The 26,321-nt window shown below is 36.6% G+C and overlaps 5 protein-coding genes across 7 annotated transcripts in view; 3 read left to right on the top strand and 2 right to left on the bottom strand.

The window, feature by feature from the left end:
• Positions 1-2,973: 2,973 nt before the first annotated feature.
• Positions 2,974-5,890, bottom strand: LOC113231064 (protein AATF). The gene is made up of 3 exons (XM_026465228.1): positions 5,497-5,890; positions 4,677-5,094; positions 2,974-3,862 (listed from the first exon to the last, which is right to left on the bottom strand). Exons 1-3 carry the CDS (start codon positions 5,888-5,890, stop codon positions 2,974-2,976), a joined length of 1,701 nt encoding a protein of 566 aa, XP_026321013.1.
• An 826-nt stretch (positions 5,891-6,716) lies between these two features.
• LOC113230913 (origin recognition complex subunit 1) lies at positions 6,717-13,112 on the top strand. The gene is made up of 9 exons (XM_026465022.1): positions 6,717-6,724; positions 6,853-7,093; positions 7,683-8,652; positions 8,725-8,821; positions 9,303-9,475; positions 9,606-9,703; positions 10,386-10,648; positions 11,426-11,624; positions 12,168-13,112. The coding sequence occupies exons 1-9, from the start codon at positions 6,717-6,719 to the stop codon at positions 12,423-12,425; spliced, it is 2,307 nt and encodes a 768-aa protein (XP_026320807.1). The 3' UTR covers positions 12,426-13,112.
• LOC113230914 (Bardet-Biedl syndrome 2 protein-like) lies at positions 12,667-22,358 on the bottom strand. The gene is made up of 11 exons (XM_026465024.1): positions 22,230-22,358; positions 21,840-22,017; positions 21,416-21,645; positions 18,811-18,993; positions 18,528-18,732; positions 18,156-18,400; positions 17,726-17,911; positions 16,184-16,564; positions 14,038-14,201; positions 13,640-13,788; positions 12,667-12,802 (listed from the first exon to the last, which is right to left on the bottom strand). Exons 1-11 carry the CDS (start codon positions 22,356-22,358, stop codon positions 12,696-12,698), a joined length of 2,157 nt encoding a protein of 718 aa, XP_026320809.1. The 3' UTR covers positions 12,667-12,695.
• On the top strand, positions 14,933-16,035 carry LOC113230631 (SUMO-activating enzyme subunit 1). Its single transcript, XM_026464628.1, has one exon. It carries the CDS (start codon positions 14,948-14,950, stop codon positions 15,971-15,973), a length of 1,026 nt encoding a protein of 341 aa, XP_026320413.1. The 5' UTR covers positions 14,933-14,947; the 3' UTR covers positions 15,974-16,035.
• A 1,553-nt stretch (positions 22,359-23,911) lies between the features above and the next one.
• The window catches only part of LOC113231070 (1-acylglycerol-3-phosphate O-acyltransferase ABHD5), a 56,606-nt gene continuing 54,196 nt past the window's right edge, over positions 23,912-26,321 (top strand). Inside the window, exon 1 of one of the 3 annotated variants that reach the window (XM_026465237.1) lies at positions 23,912-23,954. In XM_026465237.1, coding sequence (XP_026321022.1) covers positions 23,941-23,954 — 14 coding nt within the window. In that variant the 5' untranslated portion in view covers positions 23,912-23,940. Of the gene's footprint in view, positions 23,955-24,986; positions 25,011-26,321 lie in introns of those variants that run through there. The other 2 variants (XR_003310526.1, XM_026465236.1) reach the window with 2 other exon arrangements.

Consider the following 26,321-nt stretch of genomic DNA (forward strand, 5'->3'; position numbering starts at 1 on the left):
CGATGCCCGAGCCGGGAGAAAAATTTGTATTGACTACATTTATTTCTCTCGTGAGTTTGAGCGTCATTTGTGGTTGTCTATGTGTGCGTCCATGGCACCTGAGACACAGGGTTTCCCTAGTGCGGGGTTATGAGTGTATGCGTTATAAAAAAAAATGTAAAAAAATAACAAGTTGGTAACTTGATTCGTACGCAGCAGCGCGGCTTTTTTGAGTACACGCCCGCCGACGCACGCCATGTACGGATGCATACATTCGCATAATAATAAAAAATGAGACGACCAGCGCTATGTAATGCGAATGCATCGCGAGATTATGCAAAAGTGTGCGTCCGAATATGGAACGCGTCAGACGTTTGTATGGAGTTACCGTACTTATATTATTATACATACTATGATTTGAGTTTTGTAAATGAGAGAAAAATATTTCATATCAAACATCGGAAGACTGGCGAGTTTCAAGATGATCAGCAGTTTTGCAACAGGGTCTTAGGCTCAATTTGCATTGCCGCCGTAAGGATAGGAAGGGAAGTTTTGTTCTCTAGCACAATGAATTTTTATAAACTAGATACGAGCCTTTAAACGGGTAAGTCATCTTCCAAAGAACTCTCGCGTTGATTTCCGAGGAAATTCCCACAGCTACCGTATAGTATCTAGTTTGTACATTATACAATTGACATAAAACTCATTATGCTATGTACAATTGCGTTAGAAAATTCGATAGGTACAGCCTACTCAGACTGGAAAGGGGTATATTTGAACTACCAAATTAATTAAACTATTATCAAATTTCAGATATACGCGTCAAGCCACAGACGCAAATCTTGATTACGCTTATAATTACGTACACCGTTGTGAAGCAGAGTTCGAACATGCCTCTCCAGATAGGTCAGAACTCAAATTTTTATTAGTTTTAAATTTTCTATACGTTTAAATGTTTTGAATTTGTTTCTTTATGCGCCTGGTTAAGACTGGTTAAGCGACACGCCTATCCATAATAGTTACAGTGCCATTTAGAGCTTTATATCGCAAACATCTGAGGGGCACTTCCACTGCGCCCTTTACGCTGAGACATAAGTTGACAAGTCTCATGGGCCTGCAATTTCACCAGCACCCTTGCCCTTCAAAACCGGAACGCAGTAATGGTCACATTGAATTTCCATTTAATAATTGACTTTAATTAATAATAATAATGATAACTACATCGATTATTCTCCAGTCAGAGTAACTGAATTACTTCCGGCATAATACACAAGTTCGTATCCCAAACTGGTCCTACCGGGAATCGAAGCCGGAATCTCCTGATCTAGCATCCACACATATTACTTAATAAACGCAAATACAGGGTGAGAAAAACCAATGGGACATGAAAGAGAACTACCTTAAATACTTAAGATAGCTAATTTTGTTCAAAGAATTCTTCTTAAAATTAATAACTAACGCTATTAATTTACAGATTTTTTAAAAGACTTACTTGAGCTGGGAATCGAACCAACTAGAATTGCAAAACAAGCGCTCACTATCACTATTTAATTGAACTAATCGAGTAACCTAACAGATAATTTATTAAACTGCAAGGAAAATATAATTTTTAAACGTATACTTTAGGTAAAAAATTACAACAGACTGCTAAGTTATAAATTGCATACTTATTGATCAACACCTACACATCCTCCATATTGGACGACTTTAATGGTAAGACTTAATGTTTATTGGATTAAGTATTTAGTATAAAGAAGTACTAACTACTTTAGTAGGTATTTTCAGTAAATACTCCTCTCATACATACTCTCAAAGAAAACAAAAAAAAAAGAATAAAAACTTAGTATTAAGTAGTAGTATTTTCAATAAACACTTCAGAAAAAAAAGTCCACCCCAAGGCATTTACATACCTACCGTATTTCATAACCTATTTTCCTCCGCAACTGTTTACAATCCGCGAAATAGAAATAGCGAGCGTTGACAACGTATAGCCGTTATTATCGCGTCAATTACCAGTCACCCACATTGTTTACAAACCCTATCTATCACGTGCGCAGCGACCGCCGTCCACGCTCACTCCTCATAGCCGTTCGGTATACATGACCTGCGTAAACCGATATTATTGTTTTCATTATGATTTTATTTTATTTATTGGACCCTGAAGGAATGGCGCTGAAATTGCTTTTGACATCACTATTGACAGCTAGGAAATGATAAAGATGAAAAGGAATAAGGGGAAATGAATTGTTTGGCAATCAACAACCAAAACATGGGGTTCATTTTAACTTCTGAAATTTCAAACTTAATCACCATCGTCAAACACTTACTACGTCGACCTAAAGCAATTTTTTTTTTTGTAGCAATAGAGCTCCTTGTGAAAGAGTTCGTCCAGGGAAGTACTCCCACCGAACGTATTTCTGCGCGAACGTATTTCTAATGTGAGCATTACTACGTTCCAGTTTTAAGGTGTAAGGGTACTAGTGAAATTACAGGCACATGGGACTTCACAGGGTGGCGGGCGTAGTGGGTGTGCCCCTCGGATCTTTGCGATTTAAACCTCTGAGTGGCACTGCAACTGTTATGGACACGCGTGCAGCTTACCAACAGGCGCACGACTTGTTTGTTCCGTACTTGTTTGATATTATAAAAAAAAATTATGTATAAGAAAACACCATCAACTAATTTTTGTCCCACTGCTGGGCATGGATCTCTTCTCAGGCGAGGGTTTAGGCCATAGTCCGCCACGCAGATCAGTGCGGATTGGGGACGTCAGACGTTTTCTGAATATTCTTTGACGTGCAGGTTTCATCACGATGTTTTCCTTTACCGAAAAGCTCGTGGTAAATTTGAAATTAAATTTGGCACATAAATTCTCACTCTCTCTCTCTCTCTTTCCCTTCTTCACGGCCTCCGCTATATATGTATAATAAAACTCTAGGATTTAATTATTATTTTTTTAATTTCCATATAATAAAAATTTTATTGAGTACACAACTAATCTTTTAACTTAAATCCATTTTCTACATTAGCATTTAAACCAATATTATTATGTTCAAACATTTTACCAAACAGTGAACTATACAACTCATTTCTACTCTCATCTGTCCAAGTGGTACATTTCTCAGGTGCCATATAATTCACTAATTGATTATGAACTACGTACTTAATCTTCCTTCCTTTCGTAGCTTTTGTATCAACTTTTCGTTTCATTTTACTTCTCATTTGTTGTAATGCAATCCACTGCCGACTCAACTGGACTGGATCAGAAATATCTGCCGATTTACATTCTATAAGCTCTCTCAACAACTGGTGATAAAAATCACTATCATCAAATATTTCAGAAATATATTCGTCATTTTCTTTCCTGCCTTTAGTCATAGGATTTGCATCTCCATTCTCTTCTACATCTTCTGCCTTTTTATACCCAATAATGTCATATTCTGACCTTTTCAATTGCGTTCTTTTTATAAGTTTCTCTCTATCAGACAGTATATACGATATCTGTTGTAAAATCGTATTTGTTGGTGTATTTTTAATATTAGCTGCTGTAGCAAGTCTAGTTTTGTCATTCCATTTCTGAATAGTTGAATCTCTGAATGATTTAAAGGCCTTATGTGACATTGCAAGTTCTTTGCCATATTCTTCTAGTTTACGCTTTCTTGTAGAACTTGGTTTTACACTGCATTTGGGTGATTTGACTTCCTGTTTTTCTTCTTCTTCACCTTCAGTGTCTGATGGTATTTCCTCATTGTCTGTATCACTTGGAATTTCTTCATCACTCTCTTCTTTCTTATTTGGCTCTGTTTCAGTGGACTGTTTCTTTGTTGACAAGTTTTTTGTTTCTGGGAAATTTTTGTACAGCATATTCTGTAGATTTAAAAACCTGAAATGATATAATAAACGATTGTTAGGACATATATGATTCTCCTAACTTTTCTCTATATTTGTAATACCTAATTATGCCTGTATGACCTGTTTTCAAACCTATAACCGTAAAAATATAATAACGTAGAACTAACAATATCAATAATGCGCCAGAATTGAGAAACACACAAATACCAATAATTTGGTCTCAAACTAAAGAATTTCCCCAGAAAACCAATAACTCTCAGAAGAGTAACTGAAGAAGATTAAAGAAGTGTTAGTTCTACTCAGAATCAGACTTAATCTTATAGTGCCCATACCAACTGCAGAGCCACTCATGTCTTTGTCTCATCTATTTGGTCATATAATATAACTACCATTAGCCTTTTGTCTTTTTTAATTTTATGGTCCCTGGAAAGGCGAAAGTACTAAAGTGGCATATTTACCTTTTGGATGTTAGTAATTTTGCCATTCCAGCTACTCTATGATCCATATATTTTGAACTCTACAGTATTCTATAAACCGAATTTTAAATAAGTATGCAATAGTTTACTTAAAAACTTTGGTATGATCAAATATTGATTAATAAAATAGACAAGTTGATACTATTGTAGTATATGCCTTACCTTACACTTTAATGAAAGGTAACATAGTGCACGACAACTTGACTTGGTGCTATGAAAAGGTTTTGTGAATATATATAATATAATATATGCCTTTGTATTTTACCAACAAAAATGCAGCATGTATCATACAATACTGTGTTTCTCTTGAATATGCCAATTATTTAAAATATAAATATTATAACATAAATTTAGTGTACAAATACTTACTTATCTAAAACAGTGGCAACATTAGCCTTAGCAGCACTGCATTCCTCAGTGAAGTCATTGTTCTCTTTCAACTCCAGATAAGTATCAGGTAAAGGTAACTGATTGGCCATATTCATACACCTCTGCAAATGTATCCTCATTTCTAAAAGACCTTCCCATAACAACAGTTGGTTCCTAACACTTGTTCCCTTTTTCACTTCTTCAGAAATATTTTGTTTCTTTACATGTTCAAATTCTTCCTTCATCGGTTCATCCAATTGACTGATGTCATACCCCTCTTCTTCGTTTTCATCATCTGATCCTCCATCATTATCAGAATCGTTTTCATTATCATAAGAATAATCATCAGAGCCCTGAATTTGTTTTTTAAACTGATTGATACCATAATCATCACTCTCTTCTTCATCTGATGGTAATTCTTTGGAACCTGATTTAAACTTAGATTTTTTTACAGGCTGTGATGTTTTTTTAGGGGTTTTATTGGAACTTTCCTTTGATAGTTGAATTTGTTTTGTAAATTGTGTTATATCATAATCATCACTTTCACCTTCATCTGACGACAAATCTTCTGATTCTGATTCCTGTTTTTGTTTACATTTAATTTGAGATGATGATTGTTTTTTTTCTTTATTGGAAGATTCCAATTGTGTTTGACGTTCATTGACGTCACAATCATCATTTTCACTTTCATTTGATGACAAATCTTCCAAATCTGATTCTTGGATCTGTTTTCTTGTTTTTTGAATTAAGGATAATATATTAGATTTACTCTCAAGTTGTAGTGATTTTGGTACAGAATTTTGAGGTTCCAGTTTCGTACCATTTTCTTTATTTGTATCATCAGCGGACTCATCAGCGGATTCTTCTATGTCGTCCAGCGAAAGATCCTTAGCAGTCAATAAGTTACTTTCATCCTCGGTGTCACTTTCTTCGTAACTTCCGTCCTCACTTCCAGCAAGCTCTTTCCGTGAAACTACTTGACCATCATATTTCTTACTAATATCACTCAATAAGTTTATGTTTCTTTTGCGAAAATCACTAATAGCGGCCTCGTCTTCGCTATCGGAAGAGTTTAAATCAACCCGAGATACAGTTTTAGGTTTGGTGTCAAATACTTGGTCATCCTCGATGTCTGCTCTCGCTTTAACAGTTAGAGCGTCTGCTATTTTGTCAGATAAAACAAGTCTACTACTTTTTTTCTGTTTTAACTTCATTTTTATAGCTAAAATTAGGAGATATTTTCACAAAAATACACAAAAACACATGTACTGACCATAACCTACAACATGTAGAGTTTTAACGGCTTTGGCATAATGCCATACAGCCCAACCTACAACATGCTTATGACATTGACATTTAATTTTTATTCACGAAGAGCTTTTTAATCTTTAGTCAAGTTCTATTTTTCTTATTGTAGCTGCCTTAACAAACCTTTTGAAAATCGGTAAACTTGCACAAAATCTCGATTGTATACATCTCAGCAATAGTGCAAAAAGTCGATTAATTTAGCGTGAAAAAATGGCGGATTTTTGTAGTTATGAGTACAATTTTTACAAGGATTACTTTTATTTTCAGTATATTATGAAAAAAAAAACGAAGAAAGAAATAGTGATGAAAAAAGTTAGAACCATATTCCTTATTTTAAACCAAATTACTTTATCCTGAAAATTCCATTGTACGAATTCAAAGTTATTGTTCAAAGTGATAGAAGATAATGTGATTTAAGTGAAAGGAAACATAACTATTGACTCCCACTGCTTAAAATACTATTTAATAAACCCCAAATAAGTGAACTAATATATTTAAGAGAAATAGCAAACATAATGTATTAGAATTTAAAACTATGATAGCAAATATTCTGATGACTTGTATCCAAGCCAAAAGTATTTAAAAAATACTAATAATAATTTAGCGCGAAAAATTCACATTCACCGACAACAACAACAAATTTGATATAACCTAAAACTTTTATTTCTTTTAAATTTTATATAATTTTGCTAGCAAAATGCCAAGAAAAAAGCAAATTAGTGCAACAGTAACATGGCTGGGTGAAGAAATAATTCCCGAACAAAAAAGTTGCATAACTTTTCGATACTACAAGTAGGTAACCGTTACTAAGATTATTTTAGTTTTTATAACAAAATATTATGTACTAAAACGAGTTAATTTGTTATAGGAAGTTCCAGTTTAAGAATATTGTTGGTGAAATTGGTGATTTTGTCTTGATATCGAATGCAGATTCGGCAGAACCAGACACTGAAGGCGGTTGCGATGCGGCACGTATTATTGCGCTTTACGAAGACACCACCAACAGCAGCGATCCGTTCAGGGCCCGCGTGCAGTGGTACTCGAGGCCTGGTGACTTGCCTACCTCTTGTTTTAACAAAACTGAGCCCATACAGTTTTTGGAAAAAGAGGTATGTAATGCTGTTTAATTTTTGTTTTTTGTTTGTGTTTTTGTTTTACAATAAACCCTTTTCAAGTTTTTACTGCAATTAAAGGTAAATATTGCTAGTCATAAATTAGTACGTGCTGATGTTTTCCCAAACCAATACAATATGAAACATTGCGAGCAAAGTTGATGTGTTACCATCGGGGGTTCCTTTTGCATGCGGCGGCCAGTAGCACCCGAGATATTAAGATCTAGATCAAAATAATACTCTAGACAACCACCAATTGGTCTTAAAGTAGGGAATTCCCTGTATTATGAGTACTAGAGCAACAGAATTCACTAATACCACCCACAACATCCAGACTATAACCAATTTAGAAAAGTTTATTTTCCAAATTGGTAAAAGTAGAAAAGTAGACCAGGAATCGAACCTGGGACCTCCTCGTCCAGTGCCCACAAGGCCACTTCAAGGACACTCAGGTCACTTGTTTCAAACAAAAAGAAATATCAACTTGTTATGGTATGGGGCTAACTACTATCACTCTCAATGTTTTGGGAAGGCTTTGCTGGTAGTGCTTCTCAGATGATTTCCACAAAAATTCTTTTACATTCAGGTTCTAGAAGATCATCGACCCTTCGACACAGATGTCTCTATAGAGACTTTCTTCAAAAAATGCAACATCACACTCACATTCACAAAGGACACCAAATTGCACCTGACAGGCCATTACACCTATATTTGTAGATATAGGTTAAAGGCTATCAGTAAAAGAAAAGTACAAATTGAACCCGTTTTGGAACAGGAAAGACAGGCCTTAGAGTTACTCAGTACACCAGCTAAAAACACCCCGAGAACACCCAAAACACCAAGCAGTTTAGTCAAAAGAATGAGCAGAGTTTCCATATCAGAAAAAAACTGGAGCATCAGCAAGAATGATGGCACAAAATTGCTGCTCAAAAGAGCCATATTAGCTGATAAGATTGAGAGAGATTCACCTAAAAAAAACACACCTAAGTTGACACCAAAGAAAGCTGAGACTCCGCAAAGTTCCAGGCAACTATCAAAAACTAATATTGAAGAAATTTTATCAATGGAATTGAAGGAAAACTCTGATGATGAACTACCTACTTTAATCATCAGACAACATGTGTCAACCACGCCAAAGAGAAAAGTTTCAACACCTAGAACATATGATGAAACACCAAAAAAGACACTCTTATTTGATGATGAGGGAGAAACCCCAACTACTCGATCTGGTAGAATTAAGAAACCTGTTTGCTATGCAGAGCCAGAATTATCTCCAGTTAAAAGAACTCTTAGAGTCACTAAACCTATTACAAGTTATGACAAACCACATCCCTCACCTGTAAAAAGAACTCCAAGAAAATCTGTTCGTAAATTCACTGAAGAAAGCGATGATGACTTTAAGCCAATTCCAAAGACACCTAAAACTCCAAAAACTCCCAGGACATCAGTGGCTACACCTGGAAGAACTCCAAAGAGAAACATCACAAGAAGAATTGTTACTAGTGAACTGACACCTACACTTCATTCTAGAGCTCATTCTTTGGATAATCTTGATGGTACAATCCTTTGATCATTCTATATGGACATTTTGAAATACTTCCTGATTTACTTAGATTTGTTACTTTCAGAATTCTTGAAAGAAAACAAATCACTTCCTGGTAGAGAGCACCAATTGGAAGAAATATTATCGTTTGTAAAAACAAAATTATTGGAAGGTACTAGTGGGTAAGTAAAATAACACCAAAAACTTCAATTACTTGATCTTCAATTATATTAATGAACCATGAATTCAGGTTATCTAATTTAGGTCTACCAAAATTTATTTCTATGAAATTATACATGTTTTGGACTATAGGTTCTACTGATTTGTTTCACTAGTGGGTCCAGTAGGATTTTCAAGTACCTACATTTCTATTTAGATGGTTGAGCCAACAGTCTTAGTTTTAAAAAGAACATTTTTTGAACTTGTGGCCCTGTTTTACTGACAAGTTTCAACAAGACCTATTAATTAAAAAATAATAAAAAATATTTTTAGCTTTGATTATTATGAACTATCAGCATACTTGTAAAATGTTCAAACAACTTCAAATACTGTGTGTATTTTACCTACTCAAAAAGAGTCTTTTTTGGTATATACATACATGTAATATACATTTATATAAAATAATGATCTACCAACCCAAAAGATGAAATTCTTATTTTCTAGTTGCATGTACATATCAGGCGTGCCAGGTACAGGCAAAACAGCCACAGTGTGTACTGCGCTCAAGTTCTTGAAGGAAGAAGTGGACTTGCCCGACTTCCAGCTGGTGGAAGTGAATGGCATGAGGATCGCGGAACCGCGGCAGGCCTATGTGCAGATATATAAACAGCTCACAGGTATAGAAACGTTTCAAATTGGAATTCATATACAAGCTGAAGCTTTATTCATTGTTACTTAATCTCGTACTTTATATTAGAGAGACCGCAATTGTATAATTATGTGATATGAAACATGTTAATATTTTAGGTAAAACAGTTGTATGGGAACAAGCATGTTCCCTATTGGAGAAACGATTTACAAATCCTGGGCCTCGCAGGATGCCAACAGTACTTCTTGTTGATGAGGTACGATTTCAATACACATGGCATAACTTTCAATTACCGCAACTTGTGGTACAACTATAAAAATATGCCAGACAACCACAACAATTACCTAGTCTTAAAACTAGGGGATTCCCTGTACTATGAGCTGAGCATCGTACCGGGAATGGAACCTGGGACCTCCTGATTCAGCGTCCACAGTGCAAACCGATGTGCTACCGAAATAGACTTGGTATGACCTACATATTCATTGTCCGATATATTTTTATCTACACTTCCCACTGATGAACTTGTTACAAACAGTTTAATAAAATACTCAAAGGTCAGTGAACAGCCTCATAAACTTTGCATAGAACCATCAATATTTTTATTTGATACATAATAGTTTTAGAGTTAGGTATATGTATTTGCGTGTGATGCACTTTGGTGGCATGACTTATTGGGTTGCAATCGCTCACCATATGGTACTGACAGAAAACCAGCTCTGTTTGCCTTTTCAGTCTACAGTATTTATGCTGAGTCAGGGCCGTTTCAGGACAAACTTTATTTGTTTGTTTATTACTCACAGTACGTGTTTTATATAAATGTGTCTAAATTAATCATGTATGTTCTATGTGATTTTGTGTTATATCCACTTTGTGAATTGTAAATGTTTTGCTTCTGATTGTATTTGTGCTAAATAAATGTATTATCTATTCGATTTCAGTTGGACGCTCTGTGCACGCGTCGGCAAGACGTCCTATACAGCATAATGGAATGGGCGGCGCACAACTCTGCGCTGCTTACCGTTCTAGCCGTTGCCAACACTATGGATCTCCCTGAACGAGCGTTAGCTGCGCGCGTGGCGTCGCGTCTAGGTCTCACGCGCCTTACATTCCCGCCGTATACCCACACGCAGCTGCAGTGCATCGTGGCTACGAGACTGGCCGGAGCTAATGTTACTGCGGATGCTGTACAGTTGATTGCTAGGTTCATGTTTTGTTTATTTATTCAAGAAACAAACAATCGGTAAATAAAAGTATTGTTACATTAACAAAAATATCCTCTCCGTGGCCGAACGGTTATCATGCCGGACTGCCACGCAGAGGTCCCGGGTTCGATTCCCGGGCCGGGAGAAATATTTGTATCGCCTACATTTATTTCTCCCGTGGGTTTGGGTGTAATTTGTGGTTGTGTATGTGTATGTCCATGGCACCCGCGATACATGGTTTCTCTAGTGCGGGGCTGTGAGTGTGTGCGCCTTATTATTATTATTACTATATTACTAACTTCATAAACAACTTTTGTTCCATGACTTTTAATAATTCATCAGATCTGACTACAAAAATAAATATATTGACGTAATCGCGCGGAGGAAGCTTGCACGCTTGAACTACCTTACTACCAAATACAGATCTAAAAAGTGTCACAAGTACAACAAAAACTTAAAAAGTTTATTTTTGTAACTTTTGTTTTTGTTGTATTGTTTATGATGTTAGTATTGTTAGCATTTAAAAAATAACACTGTATAAAGTAGACCTAGGGTTTCCTTTATTTATAATGCAGTTCAAATCTTAACCACACAAGAAGACTATCATAAATATATAGAACAAGTGTTTAATTTTAGTTTTAAATGTTGACAACGAATTACAGAAAATATCCACATCCAAGAACCTGCTGTTGTATATCTGACATGATCGCCTAATAAAGCTATTGCTAACTTTACGAGCTGTATACACTGAGATAAATAATGTAAACAAATTCCAGGAAAGTGGCAGCAGTGTCGGGTGACGCTCGCCGCGCGTTAGCTCTCTGCAGTCGTGCGCTGGAATTGGCTGGCCCTGGCGGTGCGGCACTGGCGCACGTGCAGCAGGCGCTGGCCGAAGCGGCGGCCGGAGCCCCCGTCGCGGCCATACAGGCCTGCGCACCTGCGGAGAGGCTGATGCTACGCGCCGTCGCCGCTGAGGTAACCACACTCAAGCACAGTTTCTTTACCAGCAAGTGAACGACAAACGCTCCCATATACGGTGCGATCAGTCTTCACGATCGTTGCGCGTTTCAGACTGACCGAACGAGGAATCGATAGTGTATGTTTATGTTGTTAAAGATTACCTAGAAAACCAGGAGAGTAGCGACAGACCGATACGATTATCGTGACGATAATCGAATGGAAATCGAAACGAGGAATCGTCTGCATATGGGGCCTTAAAGCTGTTGTACAAACTTGCAACTTTCCATCCTGTTTCCAAATTTCATTACTATGATAAAATGTTTCCTCGTTTTGAGAACAAGTTTAGTTTAGTCAAAAACACTTTGTAAGTGGCTGAAACGCTTATCGTGACAAGCCAAGAAGAAGAAAAACTTCAACTTAGCATAGATTTTTAAATATTTTATGATTTTTTTTTTTGCTATAACTTCTAAAGAACAGTTCCAAATTAGAATACATTTATGATAACTTCAGTTGTTAACTATAATAGTATTCCTAATAATCTCGCATTTCGAACTACAGGTAGAAAGAACAGGTTCAGATGAGACCACACTATCCCGAGCTCTGATGACAGCCTCGGCCATAGTGGCTCTGGACGGGCGTCCGTATAGGTCGGCGACTCAAATCCGCGCGCCTACTCCCGCGCAAGCTCACGCGATATGCGCGCGATTGGCTGCACTGCGGTTAATACTGTTGGAGCCAAAACCGGCTGAACCGAGGCTTTTACTTAATGTTAGTGTTGATGACGTACATTATGCCACTAAGCAGATCACTGTGTAGTTAACAATATTAACCAGAATTTACAGCAAATGTAACGTTGCCCTTGTCACTTTTTAAATAAATGAGTGACTTTCATTTATTTAAAAAGTTGTTTTTTTTATTTTCTTTAACTGCTTAGTGAATTATTGAAATTAGTTAAGTAATTTACACTACGAACAATAAGACCGTAAATTGGATGTTGCTCATTTAATGTATAGTAAATTGTTCATAATCATAGTTGTTAACGAAATACATTAATAAATTATTTTTATATAAACACATTGTCAAAGTTCATGAATCGCCTCCCCCGACTTGCAGGATTTTAATGAGAGCTTCAATGTTGTCATCGCGAACTGCCTTCCTGCTCGCGGCTACGACTGCTTTGCTGTATTTTCCCACTTTAAAAAAAAACATTAATCCACTTTAAAAAAACTCGTTTTTATTTCAGTGACAAACACAAAACTTTTTTTCAATCCTTAATTAATTGGTCAAGGGATTATAGTACCCTTCTGTATGAATATATAAAATATGCAAAAAACATTATTCCATACAACACTCATACAGAATTCTTGAATACAAAGTTGAAAATATTACTAAATTCCCAACACAATAATAAGAGTAGGTTTTGTGGTAATAAAAATTAGGTTATCGAGTTCTTAGTTTTAAGTAACTGCATTTGAAAAAAAACCTGAATTGTATAAACTACACTACATATACATATAATTTTTTACCTTGTGATTTTTTTGTGTTATATTACTATTAAAAATGTCATTTAATTATTGGAGTGGTTGGGTGCTGAGCCAAAAAATTTTAGACCCTATAGTATAAACGGATTGTTCAAGTTATACTAGGCTGGTACAGTCATCAACTAGTTATACTAGACTGTACCACCGCAGTCAACCGTGACCATGGGACCTGTAAAGGGCCCGAAACGTTGGTTTTTTTTGAAAAAACAAATATACGTGATTTAAATCCGGAAAAATAGTTTCATTTCCTAAAAATTGTTTTTTTTTTCTAGCGCACAACTTCTGTAAGTATAACAACAGTATATTTACCACTAATTAAATCTAAGTATAATAATATGAACATTGTATGGAACAGTCGTGGAATGTTTTGAATTTGATTTCACCTTTAATTATATTAAATAGTGTGATAGTGAATGGGAAGCTTTAAAAATTAGTTATTTTACTAAATTTTAGTTCCATATTTGTAATGTTATCAGTCAATTTCGTTACCTCGGAGTCTAGCTGCGTGTTGTAACAATGTGTGCAAGCTCTTGAGCGCCGTGACTGCTTGTTCTTGAGTAGCTCGTCTAATGTGACACCCGGTAAGCAACTCTTCGTTCAGCATAACTACTTCTTTGTAGCGATTTAACATTTCTTTCCTGTGAAGGTAACCACCACAATCATAATAGATTCAACAGATGAGAGAAATTAAGTTATAAAACAGTCTGTTTTAAAGTCGTTTCAAATTAGGAACTAAGTACGAAAGGAAAAATTTGTTAATGCTATTGTTAAGTAAAATATAAAATGGTTCACTTTAGTAGACTTCAAAAACTGCTATTTTACTACCATTCTAGCACACAAGCATGCACAGAAATGCAAGTATTTAAAATATTTTTAACACAATGTACAGATCGTAATTAGCTGCATCTTCCGCAGCCGGCAACAACGCAGTGATTAACTGTGCCCTTTCGGCAGTTTCTGCCGCTAAACGAGATCTCATTTCTCCCACTTGCGACGCGACTTCCATTTCTTGTCGCAGTTTCTCTTCTATTTCTGGAAATTGGGCCACGGACTGAAACCAAATGCACTTTGCTTGAAACTCGAAGGAAGATTTTTAAATAAAAGTTTATTGCTCGGATCTAACCTAGTTTCACCCTTTGAGTATTAATGTTTTGTGTAAACTTTTTTGTAAAATGGCGCCACAATATTGGATTTAAAATTGTTGTATTTTTTTATTAATCATTTTGGCTTGGATACAAGTCCTTTAAGCCATGTCTTCGTTTAATTATGTTTCTGTAAATATGGCCGCCACAAAGAGGATAGGCAATTTGAGACGGCGTGCTTGGATTGACTCGGGATTCCTTATAACGGGCCGATACGGGTTATTTTATTTCGAGATTCGCATAATTTCGCTTTAATCTTCGATTAAGGCACAATAGCAGTATCCTATTCCACTTTAAACTAGATTTCACAAAATAATTGAATCTTCGATTAAGGCACGATAGCACTATGCTATTCCACTTTAAACTAGATTTCACAAAATAATTGAAAGTCAAAATAAAAACGACACTTTTCCCTCAAAAAGGCCCAGAGCGAATCAAAAATTATGTTGTCTATGGAAATAGAGACGTTTACAACCGGTAATAACTACCGATAGCTTCATGGTGAAATATGTGAATGCGTACAACATAGTAACTCTATTCGAAATGGCGTCATGTCATACCGACCGGCGTGGGAGCTGTCAAACTCAAATTAATAATTCCAATGTGCGGTGTTTATTGAAATTTTCAATAATAATTCAAGACAATTGCTAATAAAATGGTTGAAAACAATGATGTCGAATTATCCGAAGCGGAAGCAGAACAGTACGACCGTCAAATTCGGCTATGGGGCTTAGAATCTCAAAAAAGATTGCGCGCTTCTAAAGTGTTAATCATCGGCATCTCCGGTCTTGGTGCTGAGATCGCAAAAAATGTAATTTTGTCGGGAGTGAAGAGTGTTTGCTTGCTAGACAATGAAAAAGTCAAAGAAATTGATCAGTATTCACAATTCTTGGCACCACCGGATAAAATTGGCGAGAACCGAGCCGAAGCTTCATTGCAAAGGGCAAGAGCATTGAACCCAATGGTGGACGTTACGTCGGAAACTAGAGGTGTTGACGACCTTCCGGATAGCTTCTTTGCAGAATTTGACATTGTTTGCGCAACAGGACTTAAGCAAGAACAACTCGAACGCATAAACAACGCTTGTCGCGACAACAACAAGAAATTCCTGTGCGGCGACGTGTGGGGCACCTTTGGTTACATGTTCGCCGATCTCGTGGACCACGAATATTCAGAGGAGATTGTTCAACACAAAGCTGTCAAACGGGCAGCTGACGATACTGAAAAGAATGCACGAGAAACTGTAACCATTACTGTTAAACGTCGCGCTATTTACGTTCCACTACAAAATGCTCTGTCAGTAGATTGGTCGAAACCCGAAATGCGGTCCAGATTGCGCTCGCGCCGTGGGGACCCCTCGTATTTTGTTTTAAAGATCCTTCAGCGGTTTAGAGATGAACAGAATCGTAACCCAGACCCAGCAAAAAGGAAGGCAGATACTGCACTTCTTTTGAAAATGCGAGATGAACTTGTACAAGAGCTGTCAATACCAGTAAACTTTATTACTGATGCTTTGCTCACTGATGTATTTGGCACTGTAGCATGTTCTGCAGCAGTTGTAGGCGGAGTGATTGGCCAAGAGGTGGTAAAAGCTGTCAGTCAGCGTGAGCCTCCACATAATAATATGTTCTTCTTCAACCCAATCAAGTGTGTTGGCTTTGTTGAACTATATGGTCAGTAAAATTTGAGAAATTAGAATTAAAGTTTACATGTATTAATTTTGTGAGAAATAATAAGTTTAAGATGCAACTTCTTTCTTTCATTGTAAACCCTCAATTTATTAAGTAATCTGTGTGTCTTATAGAGCATATAAAATAGATATTATTACTTATTTGACTGATTTCCATAAAGTAATAGTTAGAGCAGTCACTTTCACAATAAAAAGATTTACCTGCAAGTCACCCAAATTCAAGTAAGTAGCCAAGCTCTGTATTAAATCTCCAGCCAGCCGTATATCTGGCGTACTTATCTTGACTTGACCATCAGCTCCAAAATCCATATCCAGCCTGGATCTATCTCTTAAGCAAGTAAAGCTTATATGAAGCTCCTTTGTGTCCTCAGTTTCCAGTTCAACATCATCTTCTAGTAGAAAGTTCTGGTTGATCCAAATGCAAATTCTCTGTACTCTTTCCATTATTTTGAATGTCACATATCTAGTTTGTTTGCTTATTTCCAGGGGAGGGAGTGTTAAAGTGTACATGGCAAACCTTGGTAGCTGTTTCGTCAGTTCAAATATATGAAACTGTTCACTGTCTGCATAACCCACTAAAGCCTAGAATGAAAAGAATAAAATATATCAAATCCTTATTCACAACTGTGCGTACGGACTGTCCACCTGCGGGTCATCCGCATGCGTAGAATCCGCAGTGCTCTGAATCGAGTATTTAATTTAGTGCGGTAAGTCACGGAAGACAGGTGACTTGTGCGGAGTCACGCGGAGCGTGTTCCATACGGAGCAATCCGCGTCACTGTCCAACGCCACACGTGTTGCTCCGCTCCGGTGCCCCGCGTGGACGGTCTGCTGATAAATCCGCACTGCTCTGGAACCAGCCTGGTTCTCGCGATTGTTACAAATTGAAATGAAACTATTTTTTCGTATCTAAATCGTGTATATTAGTTTTTTCTTTTCAAAATAACTGAGATGGTAAAATCATCAATCAATTTTAATTTAATATGTTGCGAACGCAACAGAGTTTTTGTAATAAAATTTAATATAACTTTCGAAACAGTAACTAAACGCTCGGCAACGGCTCAATACGTAGGCCGGGGGTTCTATTTTGAAACAATCAACTAACACCACATACATATTATTTCATCCTTACCACTTAACGAACTTTTTGTACGAAATAAAAAAAACGTCAAAAAGCACGTTCACTTTAGAATTGTACTTTCATAAGAAACCTCCAAAGCAAGCGATTAATCGCACTACTCCTGTAAACCGTAACCTATTGCCGGGATATTACAGTCAACTTAAATCGTCTTTAATTTTACGAGCTCGTCGAGATCCTCTACATCTTCTACTTGGGTCTGGCGGCTACAAATATTAATGCAAACCATGCAGTATAAAATATTCTCATAACTTTATAAAACTTTAAACAACAATTTCATATAATTATCTGTGACACATTTGTTAGATACTTAATTCTAGCACATTCAACTCAAAAAACCATCTCAATGTAAATGATCGTCAACATGTAAGTATACCAAAACACTTTTGTTTTTGAATTTATGTTACAGCTGCTCTTTGGATACTTTGATTTGAATTAGGTCATTAGACCTAATAATATGAATGCGATATTAAACTTTCTAGCTACTTGGATTTAACTTTTAAATAATCGCGAGATTTGTGTATACCACTACTATAGTATGTATATAAAATATTTTTTAAATAAAAGCTCAACCAAGATATCTAGACACTTTAAATTTGAAATACCTTAATGTGTACGTCAATGGGCACATCCCTGGGCGGCCGCAGAGAAACCTGCAGCAGAGATCGCAGCTGCGTAGGTGTGGGATGACGAGCCAGCGTCTCGCCAGATTCGAACACGCCTTCAGCCAGAATTAGTGCAGCGCGAACTATAGTCTCGTTTGTTGTTGTTATCGCTAGTTCTAGAGAACCCTGTTGTGTGATGTCATGTAAGTAGGTATATATACTATTAAGTACATGGTCAGGGTTGCCTGCAACTTAAAAAATTCAGGTTCACAATGCAAATCGATAATGTCATTTGTGGGACAAGTGTATTACCATACACTTGTCCCATTCTGCATCACCACGTTTACGTACCTAATAACTAGATTTAAGGAACCAAGTACAAAAGGAACTCAAAATACCTAAATCGTATAAGCAAGCGGTCTTTACTGACCTCATCAATCGATGGCGTAACAGCAACTTGCAGTCTCGTATTGGTGGGCATAGCCGTCGACGATCGGTCTTCAACACTCGTAGAACCACTAGCCGAGTTAAAGTTCGCTTCGTAATGTTGCAACTCAATCATCAACGCTTGTTTCTTGTTAAACAGTTCTGTGATAGCCGCTCTATCTTCCTCTGAAGACATTTTCTTGGCAGCGTTGAAACCTGTTGCTTCTTGGTATGGGGTGTAACCGAGAACTGCAGAAAGTAGGTAAATAGACGTTTAAAATATTCTATGAGACTGGTACATAATAACGTAAGAGAGAACGGGTTATTGTATTGTAGTAGCACAAAGTAAGTTCTCTAAGGAGCAGCTAAAACCAACCTTCCCCTTTATCTGAAACACAAACAAGGTCTGGAGCACCCACAGAACGATAATCAGCGAGTAACATGGCAGCGGCCGCAGACCGCATTTGGACACGCCGCAAGACTTTTCCCGTGGCGCCTGAACGCCAATCCACTCGGCCATTGCCCCAACAGCAAGCCAAAGTCTCGCCTGACCATTGCAGGGAAAGAGCGTTCTGCTTCGACTACGAAAATAGAATGGTGATTATTCGATAAGTTTGTTGCGTTGAAAATTGTACAAACATTTCAGACAGATTACTTGCTTTGACTCTCCACAATCGTATTCCTTCTTCATAAATTCCAATAGTTCCATTACCCAAGCCATACGCGAATCGCACGTCAGTGATAGGCGATAGACATAAGACTGATCCAGTCTCTGGCAACTCAACTATGAACTGGTTATTCTTCAGCACCCGGATAAAAGAATCTTCGCAACCGATTATGAGCTTTACGAGAACAATTTGCAAAGTGATTAGAGACTAAAGTAGTAATTAAAAATTAATTACAATTTCGTTATGTACCTACGAGTGTCATACCAAAAGAAATAAGATTTCCAAAAATTATAAAATTTATTCCTTATTACAGGTACCGATTTTTTCAAAATATTCACCATGAACACGTATACACTTTTCCATTCGTCTAAACCACTTGGAAAATATCGATGACCAATCTTCTTTAGATATCTCACAAATCTTCAAGTTATAAGCAGCCAAGGCATCTTCTTTGTTTTCAAACCGCTTGCCTTTTCATTTTTCTTAAATTTTTGGAAAGAGGTAAAAATCACAAGGCTAGGTCAGGGGAATATGGCGGGTGAGACAGGTACATTTTTTTAATGAAAATAGTCGAGTTTTCTAGCAGAAGTGTGCGGAGTGGCATTGTCGTGATGCCAGAGGAGGTGCTGAATTCCAGACTTCGGCCGCTTGTCACACCAAGCTGACAAGACTTTTGGGGCACAAACTGTTACATCGAGAATATAAGACATAGAGACGAAATGTCATTTAATTTATTTGAAAACTATTCTGCCATATCGTTACTGTGACAACTGCTCTCCGATTGGCTAGCCCGAGTTCGAAACAATTGACGGGTGTCGTCAACTGTTTCACTTCAAATCGACCAGTTAACTTAAGCTTTGCTACAATGGACGAAAATTGCAAAATTACATATTTAATATTTAATTACCGATGAAATGTGATTCCGTTTGTTTTGTAATTAGATGTTTTGCTGTTTTTCCCACACCACCGAATAGAACAGCGCGGCATTGTTAGAGATATTATCTTTATTACAATAAATATAGAATATTTTTTGGGATATACGGAGACGTACACACAGGTCAGTAGTTGGCCTGTCTATATTTCATTTATTTTATTTTATTTTTTATTTATTTATTTATTTATATTCAGGTTACTGAGACCCATAGATACATACCTTACAGACTAACATACATAACAATATAATATAACACTAATTACTAATTTAACACGTATTTAGGTTGTCGGCGACGTGTGGCGCCATCTGGTGTCAGGCAACCGGCCACGGAATCGCCGGTATAGGACACCCTTCGGCCAGAACTCCTCCTTCATGAAGGTCGACAGATGTTCGGTCGGCACTCTCACCACAAACGAATTAAAGTTCACGTAGTGGCGGGACTCCAACCGCTCGACCCTCAGGGTGTATTTGGATTTCAACCTGATGTACTCCACTATCTCCTCAGACTTCGTGGAGTAATGCAGGCGTGACAGGTACAGCAGCGTTGTCGGGATTGCCGGACGCAGCAAAAAGTTGGACCCTGTCGGTGCAGTGCCGCACAGGTTACGGCTGGTGGGCTTCCTCTTCTTCTTCTCCACCTTTGTGAAGCCGTCATCGTCGCACCGGGCCGTCTGCCTCTGTGGTTTTGCAACTTCAGAGACAGGTACACGAGGTTTTTTCATCCCCTTCGTTGATAGCTGCCTGGCTTGTGGTTTTATAAGAGCTGTATCACTAATGTGTTACCAAGAATATATGGCTCTTATTTAGTCACTATTTCTGGTTATATACTCGATGAACTGTTATATACCATTCATAGTTAACTGTCCATTGATCCTCTAGCACCACAGTAGCAAATGTGTCCCGACATCCAGATTAAAAAGTTTCTGTGTGCTTCGTGTATATGACGACATTTCGTTGGCGTCGGCTCATCATCAAAGCACCATACAGTGGACTGTTGCTTTGTTTCAGGATCATAGTTATATAACCATGTTACCTGTCAGTATATCACAAACGTTTTTTTTCTCGCCAGGGTCGAATTTATCTATCATACATTTGCACCAATCCACACGGGTTCTTTCATCCCTCTGCTCATCGTTAAGTTTGTGCGGAACCCATCTCGAACAACGCTTATGGAGGGACAGTTGCCCGTGAATAATAGTTTCCAATGCCCAGTTCTTGCTCAAGCTCTACATATGTAGTTCGTCGGTTTTCACGAATTACTTTTTCGACAGCTTGAACGTTTTCTTGAGTAACTGCGGTTGGCGGCCGAACTGACTTCGCCTCATCTTCAAAACTTCCCCGTCCTCTTTTAAATTCAGCAAACCAATTGAAAACTCTAGCTCGTAAACAAGCAGTATCACCAAGAGTTGTGGCTAAAAGTTCAAAACATTCTTGCGGATTTAAACCTTTTTTGTAGTCATAATAAATCATAACACGAAAATCACGTCGAGATAGCTCCAAAAAAATAAAATAAAAAAGAATTTGATTTAAGACGTGTTCCATTTTCAAATTTATTAGCAAATAACCTGGCTTTACGACGGTGTATAACTTGCCAGTATGAAACAAGTTATTATAGAGTATCTAAGTTCTTTTGGCATAACCTTCGTATATGTATATTCTTACCTCATTTTCCCCATCCTTATCGAAATCAAATGCAATCATAGAACAAATCTTTCCGCCGACAACATTCCAGAAAACCTCAGTGCCTTCCCAGTTAAGACCTTGAACTGAGCTATTACCACCAACAATGGCAAGTGTCTCGTGCCGTTTACCGTAACTACCCGATATTATTACATTAACACCGTCTGGTGCTTCCTTGAAGAATAGATCTGTGTTATCGTGGACGTCGTAAGCTGAAAACAAATAGATGTTACTAATTTAATTCGACTATCTCTCATGTAAACTCGCTTCATATTCTGCCCAGATAAAGCATTATACGTGGATCATACAGGATCATTCACTTATTAATTGCAAGCGCTTCCTAAAATGGGAATATTAGTGCAAATGAATCAAGGTGTTTGCAGACAGATCAGTCCTAATCCGTTACCTAAAATCTGAGTAGGGGATCCAATTAGCAGCATGTCTCTGGTGCTATCAGGGCGCAAAGGGCCAGCAGCGAGCGCGATCACAGCCTGGCTGAGGTTCAGCTCGGACACCTCGCTGTGCGCCTGCGAACGTTGCGCTCGACCGCCGACTACGCCACCGTGAGGGTGATAGATTATTATCTGCAGATAAATTAATTAGAAAGAAGACGTATTTATTTCAACTGAAATCATACGACAAACCTACGTTTGTACTAAGAATTGCTATAATAATTTGCGTAGGCGTTCCATAGCAGTACCTAGTATCACACATTAAATAAATTGGACTTTCGCAAAGTGTGCACTTATTGGAATGATTGTTAAGTATAACTTTAAATGAATTTTTTAACAAGTACTTTGTCGTAACCAGCGCATGCAGTGAGGCATGGATGGGTGCCATCGTATTTTGCAATGGTCACTACGCCAGGCGTTACTTTATGATTGAGTTCCAACTTAAACACCGGCTGAGCTGATGATATTTGCATTTTAGCCGATTAGTGTTAAAACTTAGATGAATCTTTTTTTTGTATTTGCTGTGTCTGAAAGCAGCTGTGTTTTGTCTAATATCGTCATGGTAATCGTATACATATAACACAATACTTATTTAAGTATGTATAATAATTTATGTACGTAAGTGTGAAATAGTTGTGAAACGAAGTCTTTTGAGTTTTTATTTAAGTTTTAAATGTTTAAAGTATGTAGTTCTATTTAAGTTCAATCAACATCTATCATTGGGTAAAAATACTACGACCGTGAGAAGAATAAAAAATTGAGTACAGAACTGTTCGAAATGTATAGTACTATTTTTTTTATTTTGTTTCGCATATTTTATGAGGGTATGTAAATAAAATTGCCGCTTAACCTAATAAGAAAAAAAGTACATTCTAATCATTGACTTATTCTAATTATCAATGGCTTTAGTATAATAGAAGAAAAGAGTTTATAATCTTACTATACAAAAGGTAAAAAATCTGACAGTTTTGGTTATTTACTTATTGAATGCGAACGCACACTGACCTTTATGTCAAATGTGACAATGACAATGACATTGACATCTTTTTAATTGAGCATGCACAAAATTTTTTAGCATTTTGTTTTACGCTTTGATCTGGGGAGTACGAGTTCACTTGATAATCTATAAATTATTTACAAATTGGCTATATACGTGATATGTTAGTTCTAAAACTATCAGTGTCCAAATGGGTAGTGAATTGAAATTAAATACGACTGAAACCAGGTAATATTTCTAATCGTAATTTTCCAGTTGATCATTGTAGATGATTTTCGATCAATTATTGCGCAACTGTTTCATAAATAGTCATTTTCAGCTTTATAGTACATTGTTTTTGTACGTAGCTGTTCGTGCTTGTTCGTCTGTTGACTTTTTTGTAACTTTGTAGATCCGCCAAAATTTTTATATGGCGTTGTCTGGCATGCCCGGACTCCAAGTACTGTCGTATCTCTATATATGGCCGAAGTGTGTGTTGCCATTCATTTATCATATCATTTTCTTCTTTTTAAGGTAATTCTGCAATGTTAATTTAGCATTAGATCTATTATAAGCATGTACATTTAATACTACTAATTATCAGCTGTAAATATGCATAAATATTGATAGATTATTTATATTATAAGAAGTAGAACTCCTTGTGAAAGAGTTTGTCCAGCAAAGTACTGCCATCTTACCGTAATGTGAGCATTACTGCATTCCAGTTTTGGAGGGTAAGGGTGTTGGTGAAATTACAGCCACTTGAGGCTTGTTAACTTATGTCTCAGGGTGACGGACGCAGTGGCAATGGTCCTCAGATTGGCAGTACAAGTATTATGGACAGGTGTGTTGCTTACCATCAAGCGCACAATTTGTTTGTTCAGTCATGTGGTTTTGTAACTAGAAATGCAATTACACCAAAACTATCATAATACGTATTGCCCTTATATTGTGTAAGGTCCTTAAGTCCTGTCTTATCTCAACAGAATGAATATGTTCACAAGAGTATAATTGTGAATTCTGACACAAATAACTGTTTATATATATTTGCAGATAAATAGGCCACATAGACAGCAGATATGATATTTGACAAGCAAGTTATTGTGTGTTTTAGTTTGTGGCACTTTTGTTTTAGAGTTGCATGAAAGTTTTTTCTTGGTTGGTGTGGTTACATATGCAATGATACTTATATTGTAATTCTTTTTATGGTGTTTGTATTGGAACCAAATGTAAATAATGCTGTTCAATTTACTACAGATAAGTTTACAGCTTGTATATTAAGTATAAAATCTTATATGAAGACATGTGGCAAGTGAAAAATAGTGGTTTCTTGTAAATTCTTGTGAACTGCCGCTATAATATAAAACGGGAGAGCTGGTGATAAATATCATAATTTTTTAAATATATTTTGGTTACAAACAATAATATACTTACACAATTAAAATTTATAATAAATTTTTTTGGTGAATATATGATCATTGTGTCACTGACATAGTTAACCTCAAAATACGATAACAAAATTGTGAAATGGTGATGCACACCAATAATAAACCATGAAAAAAAAGTTAAAATAGTAAAGTGCAATTATGCGTAACTAGCATTTGATTATGAGTTTCCATTTCGGTCATTTAGTGGCCAAATCAAAACCGCGTAAATGTCGTAGCACCCAAATTAATGCTTACTATACAAAAAAGTCGTAGCCATTAAAATAACAAAGTAATAATGTTAAATTCCCATCCCGTGAAATTTGGTTTGGTGCAGATACGTGCCCTTTACCAATACTACATACGCGGATTTGTACTATCCCCAATGATTTGGTACAAAAGAAGACATTACTAAATACACATGCATATATAACCAATATACATAAATATACAATCTTAGAGAAATGTTCAACTTCTTTTAATTATATTTGTTGTATGTGTGCCTTGTGTACCATGATTTGATTTGTTCCATACCCTGTAACATTTTAATGCATTTTGACAACCAGCCCTGGTAGTCCATATATGATAAAAAATTTACAAAAATATTCTTAGCAATTGTAGTATGTCTGAGATGATTATGAAATTTTACAAGTTGTGGTTTTTTTCTCAACTTTCAGTCTAGTAAGCAAGACATGGATTGGAAGTACTTTGTTCACTGTTTGGAAGTAAGGAAACATGTTCCATAATAATATTTAACCTGCTCTGTTACTTGTTTTATTTTGCTTTGTAATGTGCAACAAAGTATTGGTGTTTCACTTCTACACCAGCAATTAACACTACCCTAACTCGAATTTTGTCGAATTTGCGTTTTTAATAGCAAATTATTCAGCTAATTTAAATTAAATTAAAAGAAAGTACCTAATAGTAAAAGTAATAATCATAAATGTTTTATAATCTTTGAGTAACAATGTAGTAAAAAATCATTACTATATGTCTGAAAATTAAAAGTTATGTGAAAAGTTGCATTTTTAAGTTAGCGTAGTGTTGCTGGTGTCGATTTGATATTCGATTTCATGCCATTGGTATTTGAGTTCATTTTTCTGTAGACTTTTTTCAAAACAATTACAGAAATGAAGTAATGTGACCTTAGAGATGCACACGGCGTATTTTACATGCGCCGACAACGCGCGTTTCACGAGCGCGCGTTTACGGCGCCGTAAACGCGCGTTATCTGCACGTATACGCGCCGGAGACCCGCTGTAGTGAATCGATTCAAACGCGCGCAGACATCGCGTTGCAAGCAAGAAGCTTAAATACTCCACTGGGTTTACACTTAGAATTTCATGTAGTTGCTTCATTTCAAAAACTAACTGAAATTAATAAACAAAACTAGAATTAAAACTATCTCTTATAAATCAAAATGCGCGATACATACGTGCGTCTACTGCGCGTCTGCGGCGCGTATATAATATGTCGTGTGCATAGACTCTTAATGTGTTTCGGTTTTGAAAGGACACATGAGACTTGTCTTTATTTACCCCCACATTTTTTTCCAATTTAAAGCTCTGAGCGGCACTGCAACTGTTATGGATAGTGTGCTTACCTCCACGTGCACAACTTGCTCATTCTGTCACTTGATATCATAACAAAAAGAATTACATTAAGCATGTTTTATTGCACTCTACCCAGCAATATCTATTTTGTCTACAATAGATAATTATATCTATTTGAAAAGTGAATGATAATAAATTGTGCAACATTTCGTTGCATTTACTTATAATTTCAATGCAAGCTTCACAAGCAAAAATGAACTTAATAAACCATTACTTATATTGACTTAAGAGGACAGTTCAGTAAGCGCGCTTCTTAAGATAAGAAGCTATTTTGGATATTAACAAATCAATTTTAATCACTCAGTAGTGACATGACGCGAGCTCAAAAACTTCACTCAAAAAAATCCAGTACATATTTCGATGTCGATATTCGGCTGCTCCAGTGCAATACCTAGTAAGCGACAAATTTTTTGAATGTATATA

The sequence above is a fragment of the Hyposmocoma kahamanoa genome, unplaced genomic scaffold (assembly GCF_003589595.1).
Source record: "Hyposmocoma kahamanoa isolate Upper Pololo Valley unplaced genomic scaffold, ASM358959v1 64, whole genome shotgun sequence".
Classification (NCBI taxonomy): domain Eukaryota; kingdom Metazoa; phylum Arthropoda; class Insecta; order Lepidoptera; family Cosmopterigidae; genus Hyposmocoma; species Hyposmocoma kahamanoa.

Excerpts from the sequence above, each read along its gene's own strand:
- LOC113230914 (XM_026465024.1), bottom strand. The coding sequence starts at position 22,358 with ATGCAAATATCATCAGCTCAGCCGGTGTTTAAGTTGGAACTCAATCAT. Across the intron at positions 17,912-18,155 it reads TTACGCCATCGATTGATGAG|GGTTCTCTAGAACTAGCGAT; the intron begins GTCAGTAAAGAC and ends ATCACACAACAG. Across the intron at positions 16,565-17,725 it reads CCATTGACGTACACATTAAG|GCTTTAGTGGGTTATGCAGA; the intron begins GTATTTCAAATT and ends TTTTCATTCTAG.
- LOC113230631 (XM_026464628.1), top strand. The coding sequence starts at position 14,948 with ATGGTTGAAAACAATGATGTCGAATTATCCGAAGCGGAAGCAGAACAG.
- LOC113230913 (XM_026465022.1), top strand. Across the intron at positions 9,476-9,605 it reads GATATATAAACAGCTCACAG|GTAAAACAGTTGTATGGGAA; the intron begins GTATAGAAACGT and ends TTAATATTTTAG. Across the intron at positions 11,625-12,167 it reads TACGCGCCGTCGCCGCTGAG|GTAGAAAGAACAGGTTCAGA; the intron begins GTAACCACACTC and ends TTCGAACTACAG.
- LOC113231064 (XM_026465228.1), bottom strand. The coding sequence starts at position 5,890 with ATGAAGTTAAAACAGAAAAAAAGTAGTAGACTTGTTTTATCTGACAAA. Across the intron at positions 5,095-5,496 it reads TGATACAAATAAAGAAAATG|AATTACCATCAGATGAAGAA; the intron begins GTACGAAACTGG and ends CAGGTTCCAAAG. Across the intron at positions 3,863-4,676 it reads GTTGCCACTGTTTTAGATAA|GTTTTTAAATCTACAGAATA; the intron begins GTAAGTATTTGT and ends ATATCATTTCAG.